At 35.1% G+C, this 16,815-nt stretch overlaps 1 protein-coding gene across 7 annotated transcripts in view; it reads left to right on the forward strand.

The window, feature by feature from the left end:
- The window catches only part of LCOR (ligand dependent nuclear receptor corepressor), a 143,493-nt gene that overhangs the window by 53,400 nt on the left and 73,278 nt on the right, over window positions 1-16,815 (forward strand). For all 7 annotated transcript variants that reach the window (XM_044240228.1, XM_044240230.1, XM_044240231.1 and 4 more), the window contains 2 exons: window positions 11,885-11,950; window positions 12,290-12,369. In XM_044240228.1, the coding sequence (XP_044096163.1) occupies window positions 11,885-11,950; window positions 12,290-12,369 (146 nt within the window). The remainder of the gene's footprint in view (window positions 1-11,884; window positions 11,951-12,289; window positions 12,370-16,815) is intronic.

Raw genomic sequence — 16,815 nt, forward strand, 5'->3', positions numbered from 1 at the left:
AAGTAGAAAAATCATCCTTTTTTCCCATCCAGTATCAGTTACCCTTCTGTTTTTATTTAACTATTTCTTTGGGGCTTCAACATGCCAGACACAAAATGGAGTCATTCTAAAATCTCACACCACTCAAGTGAGTATAAGAGTATAGGCATTAAGAAGAGCGTGTTTGCATTCATTCAACAAACATTGACTGCAGTTTAAGGAACAGGCTGATATTAAGAGAAACATAATAGACTCCAGTTCTTCACTCAAAATCTGGTGGATAGAATGCCAAAAAATATATATATATATATATATATATATATATATATAGTTTATAAGTAGTAATATAAGCTGCACTGATGGGGATGTTCCTAGCTTTGCCTAGGGCTTGAGGGATGAGATAAAGGAGGCCTTAAAACAAACTAGATTGAGGGTTGCAGGAGAACATTCTAGGCAAAGGACTTCCTGTGCCTAAAAGGCATGGAAGCATTGGCATGTATATAGTGATTGATAAATCAGTCTAACTAGAACACAGTGTATATAGACAGAAAATGGTGTCATGGGAGATTGAAAAGGTAGTTTGAGACTAGACAGGCCCTCAGTTCTATTGGATACCATCCAGGAATTTGAAGTCTTCACTAATATTATTGGAAACCATCAAAGGTTTTCATTTATTTATTTATTTATTTATTTATTTTTTAAAGATTTTATTTATTTGACAGAGATCACAAGTAGAGAGAGGCAGAGAGAGAGAGAGAGGAGGAAGCAGACTCCCTGCTGAGCAGAGAGCCCAATTCGAGGCTCGATCCCAGGATCCTGGGATTATGACCCGAGCAGAAGGCAGAGGCTGTAACCCACTGAGCCACCCAGGCACCCCATCAAAGGTTTTTAAAACAGAGAAACGATGGAAGAAGTTTGGCAGCAGTGTGAAGGATGGATTGTGTTGAAAATGGTCATATAGGGGATGCTGATATAGTAAAATTAATGAAAAGTTAGAAGAGGTCACTAGTGGGCAGTGGATTAATTCCAAAGAGCCTGAGGTTTTTTGGTTGTTTTTTTTTTTAAAGATTTTATTTATTTATTTGACAGAGATCTCAAGTAGGCAGAGAGGCAGGCAGAGAGAGAGAGAGGAGGAAGCAGGCTCCCCGCTGAGCAGAGAGCCCGATGCGGGACTCGATCCCAGGATCCTGAGATCATGACCTGAGCCGAAGGCAGTGGCTCAACCCACTGAGCCTTAAATCTAGGCTCTGCCTCTTTGTAGTTATATGAAAAAATTAGCCACTTCAATGTTTAGCTTTCTTACCTGTACTAGGTAGTAATTTACATGGTTCCTCTGAAGATTCATTATAGTGGGTGTGAAGTACCTGATACAGGGCTTGCTTTATGCCAGCTAAGGACTCAATTAATGATAACGTGAACAGCGTGTAATTTTAAGGTAAAAAATGGTGAAGACCTGAATTTAAGGGTAGAAAAGAGAATAGATTTGGATGGGTCTTTTTGAATTAGAATGAGTAGAACTCACTGACTAGAAGAGTTGATGATTGACTTAGGGAAAGAATGAAATCAGACAGACTTAGATTTGTAATCTGAATGATTTAGGGTGAAGGGTTTAGGGATGTTATTTTCCTGGTAAGGAATACAGAAGGAATCACTGAGATGAGGTAAAAGGAATGAAATTATTTTGATTTGGACTTTTGAGTTATTTGGGATATCTTGGTGATGATGTGAATGAAGCAGGCAGTTAGAAATAAGGTCTGGGACAAGAGATAAGAGATTGGAGTTATCAGTATATGCATGGTAGCAGACATGTGTGTAAATCTTAATGGCAGGGCATATATTTTAAATACATCCTCTATTCCCACACTGCTGGGCTCTGTAATAACACTTGATTGGTTCTTGTAATTAAATGTGAGATTTAAAAAATACTCTTTAGGTTGGCTTTGTATATAAAAGATAATGTATACTTTGATTCCTAATTTAATGTTCACTTTAAAGTTACAAATATAAAACCTAGTTTTCTTAAAATACAGATCTTACTCTAATTTTAAGCTTGTAATATTTTAGTTTAACTTTTTATTTTATTTATTTTTAAAGATTTTATTTATTTATTATGAGAGAGAGAATGAGAAAGAGCATGAGAAGAGGGAGGGTCAGAGGGAGAAGCAGACTCCCTGCCAATCAGGGAGCCTAATGAGGGACTTGATCCCAGGATCATGACCTGAGCCGAAGGCAGTCGCTTAACCAACTGAGCCACCCATGTGCCCTAATTTAACTTTTTAAAAAGTTTCAATCTGTAACTATGAATTATAATTTTTATATTTTCTCTTTAGATATTTTACAAAATCTCCCTAAGTACTTAAGTAAATCTAATAATTTATAGTTATAAACCTGATTGTTCTTAAGTTGTACAAGTATATACAGTATGCAAACTTAATAAGATTTCAGCCTAAAACCACATGTCTAAATCAGCTGTTCACTTGTACATTTTTTTAAAAAGATTTTATTTATTTATTTGACAGACAGAGATCACAAGTAGGCAGAGAAGCAGGCAGAGAGAGAGGAAGGAAAGCAGGTTCCCTGCTGAGGAGAGTGCCGGATTCGAGGCTCAATCCCAGAACCCTGAGATCATGACCTGAGTGGAAGGCAGAGGCTTAACCCACTGAGTCACCCAGGTGCCCCTAACTTGTACATTTTAAATTAGAATTATAAGGTTATCTCTGTAATAGGCAGCATTTTCTTTCTTTTTGTTTTTTAATGATTTTATTACTTATTTGACAGAGAGAAGGAGCACAAGTGGTGGGGGGTGGGGAGGAGGGGCAGTGGGAGAGGGAGAAGCAGGCTTCCCTAGATATGGGGCATGTTCCTAGGACCCTGGAACCATGACCTGAACTAAAGGCAGATGTTTAACTGGTTGAGCAACCCAGGTGCCCCTGGGCAGCATTTTCTTAAAACATTACAAAACATGCATACTTATTTTAACAGCTTTACTGAGAAATAATTTACAATCTTATAATTCACCCATTTTAAGTGATTTTTATTGTATTTACGGAGTTGTGCAGCAATCACGAACTTCAAATTTTATAATGTTTCCATCACTTCAGAAAGAAATGTGGTGTTCTTTTGCAGTCATTGCTATTTTCACTCCTACCTGTAGGAAACCACTAATCTCCTTTCTGTTTATATAGATTTATCTTTTCTGGACATTTCATAAAATGGAATCATATAGTATTGTGGTCTTTTATTTCTGGCCCTTTTCACTTAGCATAGTGTTTTGAAGTCATTCATCCATACTATAATATTCTATTGTATGGATATATATAGTACATTGTATTTATGCTAGATTACTTCTTTTAAAAAAAAAGATTTTATTTATTGGATATAGAGAGAGACACAGTGAGAGAGGGAACACAAGCAGGGGAAGTGGGAGAGGGAGAAGGAGGCTTCCGGCTGAGCAGGGAGCCCAGTGTGGGGCTCTGTGCCAGGACGCTGAGATCATGACCTGAGCCCAAGGTAGATGCTTAACAACTGAGCCACCCAGGTGCACCACTAGATTACTTCTTAATACAAAATAAAGGTTTAGTTCTCTAAATCCATTCTTATACTTAATACTTTGTTTAAAAAAAAAAACAAACAGGAAAACCTGAAAATAATTATAAGAAAAAAATTCCTGATAAAAAGTGAACCAAGCTTCTGTCATTAATTAGAAAAAGAACAACAGAATAAACCCATAAAGATAATGAAACTTAGAGTGAAAATTAATGAACCAGAAAGCAAAGATAGGATAGAGAAGATCAAAAAAAGTCAGAGGTGGGCAATGGGGAATAAGAAAATAATCTGGTAAGATTGAGCAAGGAATAAAAGACACAATATTACAAAATGAAGGCTAACTAGAAATAACATAAAAGATTTAAAAGTTAAGAGATTTATAGCATTATTTGCAATAGCAAAAGTTGAAAGCATCTGAAGTGTCCATAGATGGATGAACAGATTAAGAAAATGTAATTTGTGTATCAGTGAACTATTACGCAGCCTTAAAAGGGAAGGGAATCCTGTCTCATGGTGCAGTATCCATGAACCTTGAAGACATTATGACGGGAAACAAGCCAGTCACAAAATGACAAATAACACGAGATCTACTTCAGAGGTACATAGAGTAGTTGCATTTCCCAGAGATAGAAAATAGAATGGTGGTTGGCAGGGCTGGGGTAGAGGGAATAGGGAGTAATTGTTTAATAGTGTTCCAGTTTTGCAGATGAAAAAAGTTCTACAGATGGATGATGTAAAAACTATCAATATATTTAGTGGTACACTTAATGGCTACGGTGGTTAATTTTATATTATGTATATTTTACAAGTACAAAAACGATGAAGGAGAATACTATCAAAAATCTTATGCCAATAATTTTGAAATTAAAGAAAAATGTAATTCTCCAAAACCGATTGAAGAAGGAAATGAAAAGCTTGAATGGTTCTGTAACTATTAAATAAATTTTATAGAGCTCTTCTTTCAAAACACCTTGATGGTTTTAGATGTGGGTTCGGCTCAGCTTTTACAGAAGAGAGTGTCTGTCACCTCTTCCAAAAAATAGAGTGTATCTCAGTTCTTTCTATGAAGTCAGTTACCAAGCACAGATAGAGAGATTATGAGAAAAATTAGTGGTCCATTTTACTCATGAAACAGATTACCCCTGGGGTGCCTGGGTGGCTCAGTGGTTAAGCGTCCGACTCTTGATTTCTGCTCAGGTCCTGATCTTAGGGTTGTGGGATTGAGCCCCTCATTAGGCTCCTTGCTCAGTAGGGGTCTGCTGGAGCTTCCTTTCCCCAAGCCCCATGCACTCATTTGTGCTCTCTCTCTCCCACAACTAAATCTTAGGAAAAAAACAAAAAACAAAAAAAACCCTCTTCTAGTAATAATAAAAATTCATCATTATTTTGTTTTATGCTTTTATCCTTGAATTCTTCTTTGTCGATATTGTTATTGCCAACTAGTTTACTGCTTTTTTTTTCTTATGTTTTTCTCTTTGTCTGCCTCTTCAGTTTCAACATTTCTTTGTCACTTTAAGGTCATTATAAACTGCATATTGCTATACCCTATGTGACAATCTTTCACTTAATCTAGTCAGTATTTATTGTAATATGTACCTGTTTGGTATTATCCCTGAAATTGTTTCTTGTGTTTCTTGTTTAGTATGCTTGCTTTTTTTTTTTTTTTAAAGATTTTATTTATTTGACAGAGATCACAAGTAGGCAGAGAGGTAGGCGTTGGGGGCCGGGGAGGGAACAGAGAGTCTGATGTGGGGCTTGATCCCAGGACTCTGAGATCATGACCCAAGCCGAAGGCAGAGGCTTAACCCACTAAGCCTCTCAGGTGTCCCAGTATGCTTACTTTTTATTTAATTTTTAATATTTACTTTAATAGTTGACCTTTTTTGTTATTCTTTATTTCCTCCAATGGTTTAGAAATTCTTCAGCTTTACTCATACATTTTAAGCAAATTTATCTTAAGCCTGCATTTCCTTAACATCAAAGGTTAATGACTTATAAATTGCTCCCTTATCCCTATACACACTTGATTTTAACATACTTAAGCATATCTTATTCTTCTTCACCTAAAATTTTGTTGTAGTAATTTGGGATGTTATTCCCAAGTCGTTCATTTAAAAAATTATATTGTGTTCATCTATTTAAAGAGTTCTTTTTTTATCTGTTATAGTAAACTGAACCCCTGTGTTAATAACAGTTACTTACACTGGACTATTAATTTTATTGGTATATTGCTTGCATAATTTTTTATATAAACATTGTTTTCTTAGGAGGTCCTTGGTCTGAATCATTTTTTATTTGCTGAACAACTTCCTTTAAGTAACTCTTACCCCAGAGTGAATGTTGTCCTGCTTTTCAAATCAGAGCATATCTAGTAATTTTCTTTTACCCATGTCTTTGAATAATAGACTGACTAAAAAAGTGTTCTGATTTGTTTTTGTTTTACAATCAGAATTTTGTAAATGTACCTCCATTACTTTTACTGATGAAATGACTGGCAGTCTAAATTTCTTTTCTCTTATTCTAAGTAAAAGGAAAATCTTTTCCGTATTTGGAGCTTTTTTTTTTTTTTAAAGATTTATTTATTTATTAATTTGACACAGAGAGAGAGAGAGAGAGAGATATCACAAGTAGGCAGAGAGGCAGGCAGAGAGAGAGAGGAAGGGGAAGCAGGCTCCCTGCAGAGCAGAGAGCCCGATGCGGGACTTGATCCCAGGACCCTGAGATCATGACCTGAGCTGAAGGCAGTGGCTTAACCCACTGAGCCACCCAGACGCCCCGTATTTGGAGCTTTATTCTTGAAATTGAAATACTTTACCGGGAAAGCATTATGTATACATGCTTTCCCCACCCCCTGAGTATTCTGCCTGTATATTTCTCAGAGCCCATTTGATACGAAGACTCAAGATAGTATTCAACATTGCAAAGTTTTCTTCTTGTTCTCCTTCTGCTTTCCTTTTTAAAAAAACTTTTTAAAAATTTTTATTCTTTGTTTTCTTGTTCTGGAAATTGTGTTTTACATTATTAAATGTCTTGACCACCTCATGATTTCTGTGTCTTCAGGTTCATTATACATTATGAGGACATTTCTTTAGTTTTTAAATCACTAATTTTCCTACATAATACCTCTGTTTGGTTATTTTGACAGTTTTTTTTTCTTTTTTTCCTTCTCTCCTAAGCACATATTATCTACGTTTTTTAAAGTAGCATGCTCTTTTTAAGATGCTTTTCTTTCCTGTCTCAATAGAAATAGTTTATATTTTTTTCTTCATTAATTCTATTTCAGTTTGGGCCATTAGTTGTAATTAGATTATCTCTTCATTGTATCTGGTCAGGTTTTTCCATCAGTTCTTGTGCTGGGTAATTTGGAGGGTGATAAGTGGGCCACCAAACAGGCTCTTCAGAGTGCATGAACCAGGAGCAGATGCTCAGGGAGAAAGGAAGAACTCTTAGTGAACTTAGTTGTCCAGCACTGGGCAGATTGCTTTAAGTAATGAAAAAGGAGCCTGGTTTTTATTATGTGTGGAAGTCCATCCACATTTCTTTGGTTAAATGATACACTGGGAAAGCTGGAATATTAAAAAAGGGATTCTTTACCTTATATTACCTTGGATAAAATATAAAAGATTATATAATCTGGTGCTTTTCAATTGTTTGTCTCTGTCAAAAAAATAAATAAAATCTTTAAAAAACAAAACAAAAAAAAACAACAAATTGTTGTCAAAGGGGTGATCACTTCTACCAGACAGAAATCTACATGTTTAAAAAAAAAAAAAAAAAAGATTATGCTTTGTTGGGGAGTGAGCTCTTACACCAAACACCAAGTTTTACAAGATACCCAAGGACCTTGATGTAAAAATTGCTAATTTTCTGATGTGCTCCTACTTTTCCTTGAGTACCTTTTTGCCTCTCAAATTGCTAATCTCCAGTTATTCTGGTTTTCTCAGACGAAAGTTTCTTCCCAAGACTCATGGAACCCTTTTTTCATTCCATCCATAATATTTTCTGTATTTCTTAAGTACAGACTATATTGCTTACTGAAGTTGGCTCTGGACTTGATACGTTCCTGTCCTGCTATTTTTCATAACCTGCTTTTCCCCTTTTGGTTACAAATAAAGGGGTAGCAAGTATGATTTAGATCGAAGAGGGAATATGTGAAAATTTTTAATCTTCTATCTTTTGTTTTTGAGAGCTATATGATTATTTAATCAGAAGCTTAAAACTAGGCATGTGGAGTCCTGATATAAGAAAAAATATGTGGCTGGGGGCTCCTGAGTGGCTCAGTTGGTTAAGCATCTGCTTTCAGCTCGGGTCATGGATCCTGAGGTCCTGGGATCAAGCCCCGCATCAGGCTATCTGCCTGGCGGGAAGCCTACTTCTTCCCCTCCCTCTGCCTGCCTCTCTCCCTACTCGTGTTCTCTCTCTGTCAAATAAATAAATAAAATATTTTTTTTTAAATGTGGGAAACAGGAAGACTTACCTAGCCTTCCCAGAGCATTAAATCCCCTTGAGCAGATCAGACATAAATGTATGAAAAGAAAAGGAGAAAAGGGCTTAGATAGCCTATTACAAATTTTATTTGACAGAATACTTGCATAGATAAGGCTTTGCTGTACAGAAAACAAAACATAAACAATTGACGTTTAAAAGGGGAGAGTGATAAATGAATTCTGAGGATCAGAAAACTAGAAACCCAAGCTTCATGAGGGCTACAATGTCTGTTCACCATTGCTTACTCAGTGCCTGCCACTGTCCTGGGTGTAGGCTGTCAGTATATATTGAGTAAACAAATAGGTATTTGGTGAACAAACTGAAGAGTGCCTTGAGGGGTGAAATGGAAAGGCTTGAAAAAATACTAGGAGGTATAAGTGATGACTAAATAAATCAGAATACCAATGTGATTGGAGCTGTGAGAATGAGTGCAAAGTTCTGGGACATAAGGCTGCTTATGGTAGCTTGGAACCAAATTATAAGCAGCTTTGATTGTTGAACTTAAGATTTTGGGATTTGTTTTTTAAACAAAGAGTTTCTCTGAATGGATAGTAACATTGTCAAAAAGCAGTGTTTTAGGAATAGTTTGAAAACATAGTGAAGGTGTGGTGAGGAAAAGACTAGAGACCAACATTGAGACCATTTGTGATGTTGGATAGGAATTCTTGAGACACTAAATAGGTCCTTCAAGATTATTAATATTTCTTTATATGTGATATATTACATAAAGATGCTTTTTAAGCCCTAGTGTTTGAACATAATGACATGACTGTCTTTTTCAGTATTTATTTAATTTTCCTTGGCATTTTATTATTGATCTCATGGCTTTTCTGTGAGATTATGGTATAAATTTTGAATACATTTGTTCTTCCCTTACTTGCTTTTTGTTAATGTCAAGCATAGCACATGAGGCATTTCGTGTTGCTATGCAGCTGCTAAATTCAATACTTCATAAAACTGAATAGCATTAAATTCAGCTAATAGAGGGTAGCAAAATATGGTTTTACAGTTTCTAATTGATAATATTTGTAAGGTTTAACATATGTTACAGATATAAGCAAAATAGAGGTGACCTGTTTATAGCATTTTGATCAGAATTTAGTTAAAGCACCAGATATTTTCTTGTTTGATTCCCTTTTGGCCTTTACCCTTTCGTAGTTTTTTGATACGTGGTTCAGTTTTTGTTAGTGTGTATGTGTTATTGATGAAGTTTTTATTTTCTTATTTCAGATTCTGTTATCTTTTGTAATTTTTATAAATTTCTTTCTCAAAGCTTTTGCCTTTTTTTGGTTCTGAGTATTCTTGATATATTTACATTTTTTCCTTTTCAAGAATTTATGCTTAGTATACAAGTTTGTAATTTGTTATAATTTCATACAAATCCAAGTGAAAGCATAGTCTTTGGGACAAGAGCCACCTGTAATCTCCTTTAGCTAATTGCATTGTGTGCTTGGTACTTCAGGTTATTAAAATGCTTTCCTTAGTATTTGTATAATAGGGTTTTACAGTTGGAGACAGACAATAGGATTCATTTAAGGGAAGAAAAAAAAAAAAACAACAACCAGTGTTGAGAATATCTAGTTTGTAGGCCCAAGATAGCTAGGATCTAGCAATTCCTTTTTCCTTCTCTTACCACATCTACCTAACCTCTAAACCCCCAGTTCTACCCTTTCTCCTCCCTAATGTGGGGAGGAGAGTCCATAGTAAATCAGTGGGAAAAGTTCTGATTATAATAGGTAGATAGTAAAAGGCAGAGATAACTCTAATTTGGTTGAATGGGTAGCTTGATTTTGTTAATGTCCTTGGAATAACTTTGATGGGAAGAAATTAAAGAGAGTTGAAAAACAATAGCTTCTTGACAACAAATGAAAAATCGAGAGTCTAGAAAATAGTATAGAAAAATTAGCTCTAACTACAGTGTTGATAATGCAGACTCTGCAGATTACTCTATTGAAAACAGTGGTTTTAATACTGTGGACCCCCCCCCCCCAAATCCTTTACACTGCATTTTTATTCTTAAATTTCGGTCTTTTTAAATTTTTTTTAATGATCTTATTTCTAAGAAATCTTTACACCCAGCGAGGGCCTCAAGCCTACAAACCTGAGATCAGGAGTCTCATGCTCCACTGACTGAGCTTTCCAGGCTCTCCTGTGTTATTTAATGAAATAAAATACTCTTTCTAAGGACCATCCTTCTACCCCTTTGTCTTCAGAACCCTTTATGGTGATTGTGATAAAGAAATGCTAACTGTGTGTGTGGACTTCATGTATCCACCTGGGTATAGTATTTTAAATTAGTGGGTCTCCCTTTCTTTTGACAATAAGAGTACTTATTATATTTTTTAATTTAAGTTTTATTCAGGTAACATACAGTCCAATATTGGTATCTGGAATAGAATTCAGTGATTTATCGCTTACATGCAACACCCAGTGCTCATCACAAAATGTGCCCTCCTTAATATCCTTCATCCATCTTTCCCATCCCCCCCACCCATATCACTCCATCAACCTTCCATTTGTTCTCTCTTTAAGATTTTCTTATGGTTTATCTCCCTCTCTCCTTTTCCCTCCCTCCTTCCCATATGTTCATCTGTTTTCTTAAATTCCACATGAGTGAGACCATAGGATATTTGTCTTTCTCGACTGACTTTTTTCACTTAGTGTAGTAATATACTTTAGCTGCACCCACATCCTTGCAAATGGCAAGATTTCATTCTTTATGCTGGCTGAGTAATATTCCACTGTAACTTTTTTGTTTTTAAATTATAAACCTGTAAATGATAGTAGACTATGTGACAGAATACTTAGTGCCACAAAATACATAGTATATACTAGAAATTCAGTAACCCTTTTTGTATTTTCTTAATTACAGTAGCATTTTTATGCATTTGAAAAGTACTATGTATACTGAATGTACAAGACATATTCTTTCTGAAGCTCATGCTTTAAGTTTATATGGATTCATGGACCCCTTGTAACTGTTTGAGCTCCCAGGGAGGTCCATAGTTGGGGAACCACTACTCTTAACCCATTATTTCTTTTATGTTATATAAAGGTACAGTCTGATTCCTTTCTTCTTTTCACTCCTTTTTCTCTTAATGAACCATAGGAAACAGCAAGATGGCCAAGATTTTTAAATTGTTTTCATTGAGTTGATCAGCAGTGTTTGAGGTAATAAATGAGAAAAGTTTTTATATACTGGTAAAAAGTGATAATATTTTAAATATTTATGTATAGGTATATATGAATTTTTTGTGTGTATAGCTAGTGGGTTCTACCTTCATAAAAGAACCAGCAAGTAGTTACTGTGGCAATGTGAAGTAATTACAACGTCGTTTTTCTTCTAAAATACTATGTTGTGACCTTTTTCTTTAGTGATAAAGGTGTTGTCAGTGAGGATTTTGCTTCTTCAAAAACTGTTAGCTTGAAAAACCTGTGACCTCAGTTGATATTCAGAAACATGCTATTTAGATTAATGTAGAATGCTGTGGAAATTTGAAACAATTTGATCTTTTATTGGGAAATGTGCCTTTTGAAAAATGGAGTTTGGGCATTTATGTAGGGAGGTATTGGGATTTTTGTAAAATGATAAGAGAACCCATGAATTTCCATTCATTCTTTGGTTATTTCTAGTGGTGTCTGTTTTGTATTGTTCTTGAATGTGCTTTGAATTTGTATTGAATGTTAATCATGGACAGAATTGCAAATGCTTCTTTTAAATTTGTCATTGACACTCTTTCCTCAGCATCCTTTCAATAACCTGGGGATCCTTGAGAACTGGCAGAATACACTATCATTTTTTCAGCAACAGATTGATATTACATTCCATAGGGAGTATTATTGTAATTTGGATTTTTTCTTATCCTTTCAGGGTTTGAAAGTATTCTTGAAGGGCTGTTTGGACCTGCATTATTAAAAGATCTCAGTTTATTTAAAGGTATTCAAAGTCTTTTTTTTTTCTTTTGGTATTTCAAATTCTTCCTCGTGACATACATGATATTTTTGTGATTTAAGCCTCCATCTCCTTTTTATTCAATTTTATGTGAGTTAAAGCTGTATCCTTGTAAGCATCTTTTTGTGTTGATAATGCAAATACATGTATTAATAAGATACATACACTAGTGAGCAGTTATTAAGAATTTTAAGACAAATAAGGAAACTGACTACTATTTAGGGTTTTTGTTCTTGTTAAAATAAATATTTTTTATATTCTCATTTGTTTCCTAAAAAATTCCTTTTCTTGTCTGTTAATTTAGTATTCCAACTATTTTTGCAGACTGTGAACCTGAAAACATTTCCGATTGGACTTTTGATGAAAATTGTCTATTCTGTTGCTTGAGAAGAGATAAAGTAAAGGTAACCAAAAAACTTGTGGAACTTCCCTAGAGTGGTGTTTTATAGTTTTTATTTTTTCAAAATTTGACTACTTTGTTGGAAGATTTATAGGAAAAGGAAGATGTGATTCCATATTTATTTATAAAAGATTTGATAGTAACTCAGTTTTGGTATTTAGACTGTTTCTAGTATGTTGATTAGCCTATTGAGAAATCTGTATCCCAGCATGCATTACTTTATTTGTATAGTTCACTGGGCAGAATAATTAGCTAGACCTCAAACTGTTGGTTTATTTTAAATATGAAGTACATGATAATTCAAGCAATGGGGAGTCATTTGTACTAAAAGCAGTAACATGGATATGGGTCAAGTAGTTACAGTTCATGTAGCTTTATGACAAACTGTGGTTTATGCTTTAGTATAAGATGTTACTTTATACTATATGGGCATGAATGCTGTTTAATTGTAAAAATTGGCTATACCTTTGGGTTTCTGTTTTTATTAATGAGTTTTGGTTTAGAAACATTTCAGTTGTTGGAAATATTTATTAATAATGGTTTCCTATCTTACTTTTTTTTTTTTTTTATGGTACTTCTGTTCCCTGTTTTATTTTATTTTATTTTTTTAAGTAGGCTCCACGTCTAGCGTGGATCCCAGTGGTGGGCTTGCCCTCATAACCCTGAGATCAAAACCTGGGCTAATACCAAGAGTCAGATGCTTAACCGACTGAGCCACCCAGGTGCCTGTGTTCCCTGTTTTATTTATCTCTTATTTATTTGTCAGAGTGCGACCGAGAGGGAGCAGGGGATGGGGTGGAGGGAGAAGCAGACTCCCCACTGAGTAGAGAGCCCAGTGTGGGATTCAGTCCAGGGACCCTGGGATCATGACCTGAGCTGAAGGCAGACACTTAACCACCCAGGCACCCCCCTGTTCCCCGTTTTAAAGCTTCGGAAATGTTTTTAATTCCTCACCCTGCCTCGTACGCTTCTAACAGAATCATTGACCAGATTCCATAAATTCTTCCCTCATACGGAGTTTCATTCTTTTTCGTCCCCATAGTCATTACTGTAGTTCATACCGTTAACATTATTTCTAGACTACTGAAATAACACGATTGGTCTCTTTTAGTTTTCTTCAGTCTTTTAAACACTGCTACAAGTTTAAACTCCCTTCCCCCAGCCCTTATCCCTCAAATAGTGTGGAAACATTATCCCATGCTCCGTTTCCAGTGACTTTTTTCATTGTATTCTGGATTCATTAGCCTAATGTTCTCTGCCTCAGTACTCTCCACAGGTCAGTCCACTTGTCCTTCTGCTGCTGCCCTCTTTTTTTTTTTTTTTTAAGATTTTATTTATTTATTTGACAGAGAGAGATTACAAGCAGGCAGAGAGGCAGGCAGAGAGAGAGAAGGAAGCAGGCTCCCCGCTGAGCAGAGAGCCCGATGCGGGACTCGATCCCAGGACCCTGAGATCATGACCCGAGCCGAAGGCCCTCTTTTTAATGATACCCCACAAGTCTTCTGTACAGTTTTCTTTCAGATAAACTGGTGCAGTCGTTTGTAGTAAACAACATGCTTTTACTACTTAGACTGTAGCATTGCATACCAATTGTTTTTTATAGCTTAAATTCCTCTGCCTTTATTCTTAGCTTAAGCGTTCACCCTCCTATCCATATCAGTGGTATACTTCTGCTCTTACTGCTGTTTCAACCCTTCACACTGTTGTAGTATCTATAACAATTATTTGTCAATTAAAAGTCTGCCTTCTTTTGTTCCTCGTTTTCCGTGTTTGTGTCTTATGTTCTGAAGTACATTGTCAACCTCTGAACACTGAACCATGTTGTGTATTCTTTGTTACCCCTCCTTGTAACCTCTGTACCATTATTTACCATTGTTAGCAAGTTGTTTTAAAATCTGAAAGCCAATTTAAGAGCTTTTCAGTGTGGTTTCCTTTTCTAGCTTACTACATGAAAAGTTGTTATTTTGACTATCCAGGATGGTCTGTTATCACTGAATTAATGTGAACAGTGTTTTGAAATTCAGTGTGGTTTGAGAAAGACCATAAATTAAGTATCAGTGAAGTGAAATTGATCACTTTAAACTGTGTGTGTGTGCATGCATAAGCATGCATGTTGTGGCGATTGAACAAGTCATTTAAGAGGCATTTTGGTGGAATAGAAGGAGCAGCTATTAATTACCTTTTTTAGTGTAGGGTTGGGAAGAAAGCCCTTCTGTGTTCAGTAATTGAGTACAATATAGTCTTGTAATATAATTGAGTTTTCCATTGCTATATGTGGTAAACTATTGTATGAGTATTTTTAGAAGACAGAAATATCAAGGCATGGAACCATGTAGCATTTAAAACAGCTGTTATTATTTTTATTCCTCAATTTCTAGTTGCTTTTCTAATTAGAAGGAATATTTCCATTTGGCAATTTAGCTAGTTCTTGGAAAGCTGATATTTTCCATTAGACACTTCACTATTTATCTTTGGCATTTATGTTTTTCAGACACAGCCATAACATCTATAGCGGAAAATAGGAAAAGTAGAAAGCTTATTAGAAGATGTAAATTGTCAGCTATGTATCTCTAATTGTGTTAGACTTAAAGTGATTGAACTAAAACTTTTTGAAGGCACTTGGAGCTTCTCATCTGAAAAGAACTAGAATGTGGAAGTAAATATATCCAGTGGGTTGAAGCTTGTGCTTTTTAAGGCTGGCTTTAAGAATCCAAGAGGAGGAAATCTCTGCATAGTATGGTAATAGCCGATAGGTGGCAGCATAGAGCATAATAGTGGAATCTTGAGTTTGAAGGTGGCATGATGAGATATCCAGATATTTGGAAAAGCTTTTAGAAATATTGGTCTGATAGTTGGGAAAGAAATAGAGGTTATGCATGTTTTTTCTTTTGGACTTTTGAGTATATACAGGAGCTGTTAAAATGGATAGAGTAAATGCATACCATTTTTTATATTTACTTTATAAAATATATAGGTAAAAAATACAGAGTAATCTCTTTGGAAAATAGAACAGGGATTCACCTGGAGATAAGTAAAACAATTGTTGATCTACCCTTCAAGATTCTATAGTGGTTAGAAAATGAAATTTTTAAGGGATATGAAAGTAACATTTTTTGAATATCTACTATGTGCCAGTTACTTTTACTTGTTCCTATTTAAATCCTCGCAAGAATTGTATAAAGTTGGTTAAGGGTATCCCAGTTTTAAAAATAAGAAATTTGAAGGATTTGAGAGACTATTATAGGCAACGTCATATGGCTTGAATTTGATCCATGTTTTTAGAATACATGCATTTTGATAACTAGGAACAGGGTCATTAACAGCAGGAATTAAACTAGAACTTGGAATGACTCAGTTTGAAAGAGAGAAGAGAAACAATGTAAATGGACATGAGTATATTTGAAATAGCCAATCTCAGCTATGCCTAGGAATCTACTAGTGAGTACGTGCCTCACTGGCTGCTTTCTTTCTTTTCTGTTGGACACATACTGGGCACTCTGTAAAATATTTACTAAATGAGTAACGTTACTAAATAAGGTTTAATACACTTGAATTATATTAATAGCTAATTTTGAGTGCTTACACGTGACAAGCATATACACACAGTTATCTATTATATATGTACACATTCATCAGGCTTTTATACTTTTTTTAGCCTCTTTTTAAAAATAATTTTAGACTTACAAAAGTTGCAAAAACAGTAAAAAGAGCTAATGTATACCCTTTGCCCAAACTTTCCAAATGTTACCATCTTATATAACCACAATACAGTTATAAAAACCAAGAAATTAACATTGATGCCATATTATTTAATCTATAAACCTTTCACAGTTAGTCAGTGATCTCAGTAATGTTATGTTTCTGGTCTAAGATCCAATCTAGGATCACACTTTGTATTTAATTGTCATATATTCTTGGTCTCCTTTAGTTTGGAATAGTATTTTTTGCTTTGCCTTTCATAAATTTTGAAGAATACTGACATTGGTTTATACAGTGTTGCTTCAATTTAGGTTTGTCTGATGATTCCTCATGATTGACTTTAGGTTATGCATTTTTGGCAAGAATTCCACAGAATAACATATGATCCTTAGTGTACCCTATTGGGAAGCACCTGGTGATGTTTTCCTTGATCAGTTAGTTAAGGTGATGTCTGCCAGTTTTCTCTATTGTAAGGTTTTTATTTTTTTCCACTTTCAGATTTAATAGGTATCTTGTGGAGAGGTACTTTGAGATTTTGCAAATATCTTTTTCATCATACTGGTTTCTCATCGTGTGCTAATTTTGGCATCCATTGGTGAATGTGGCTTGAAAAATTACTACCTAGTGTTTACCAAATGATGATTTTCTATTATTCTCCTTCTCTTAGTTGGAATTCTACTCTAAGGAAGACCTTTCCCTTCTCCTCTATATTTATGTATTTATTTACCTATCAATATGGAATCATGGATTC

This window comes from Neovison vison, chromosome 2 (genome assembly GCF_020171115.1).
Source record: "Neovison vison isolate M4711 chromosome 2, ASM_NN_V1, whole genome shotgun sequence".
In the NCBI taxonomy this organism is placed as follows: Eukaryota; Metazoa; Chordata; class Mammalia; order Carnivora; family Mustelidae; genus Neogale; species Neogale vison.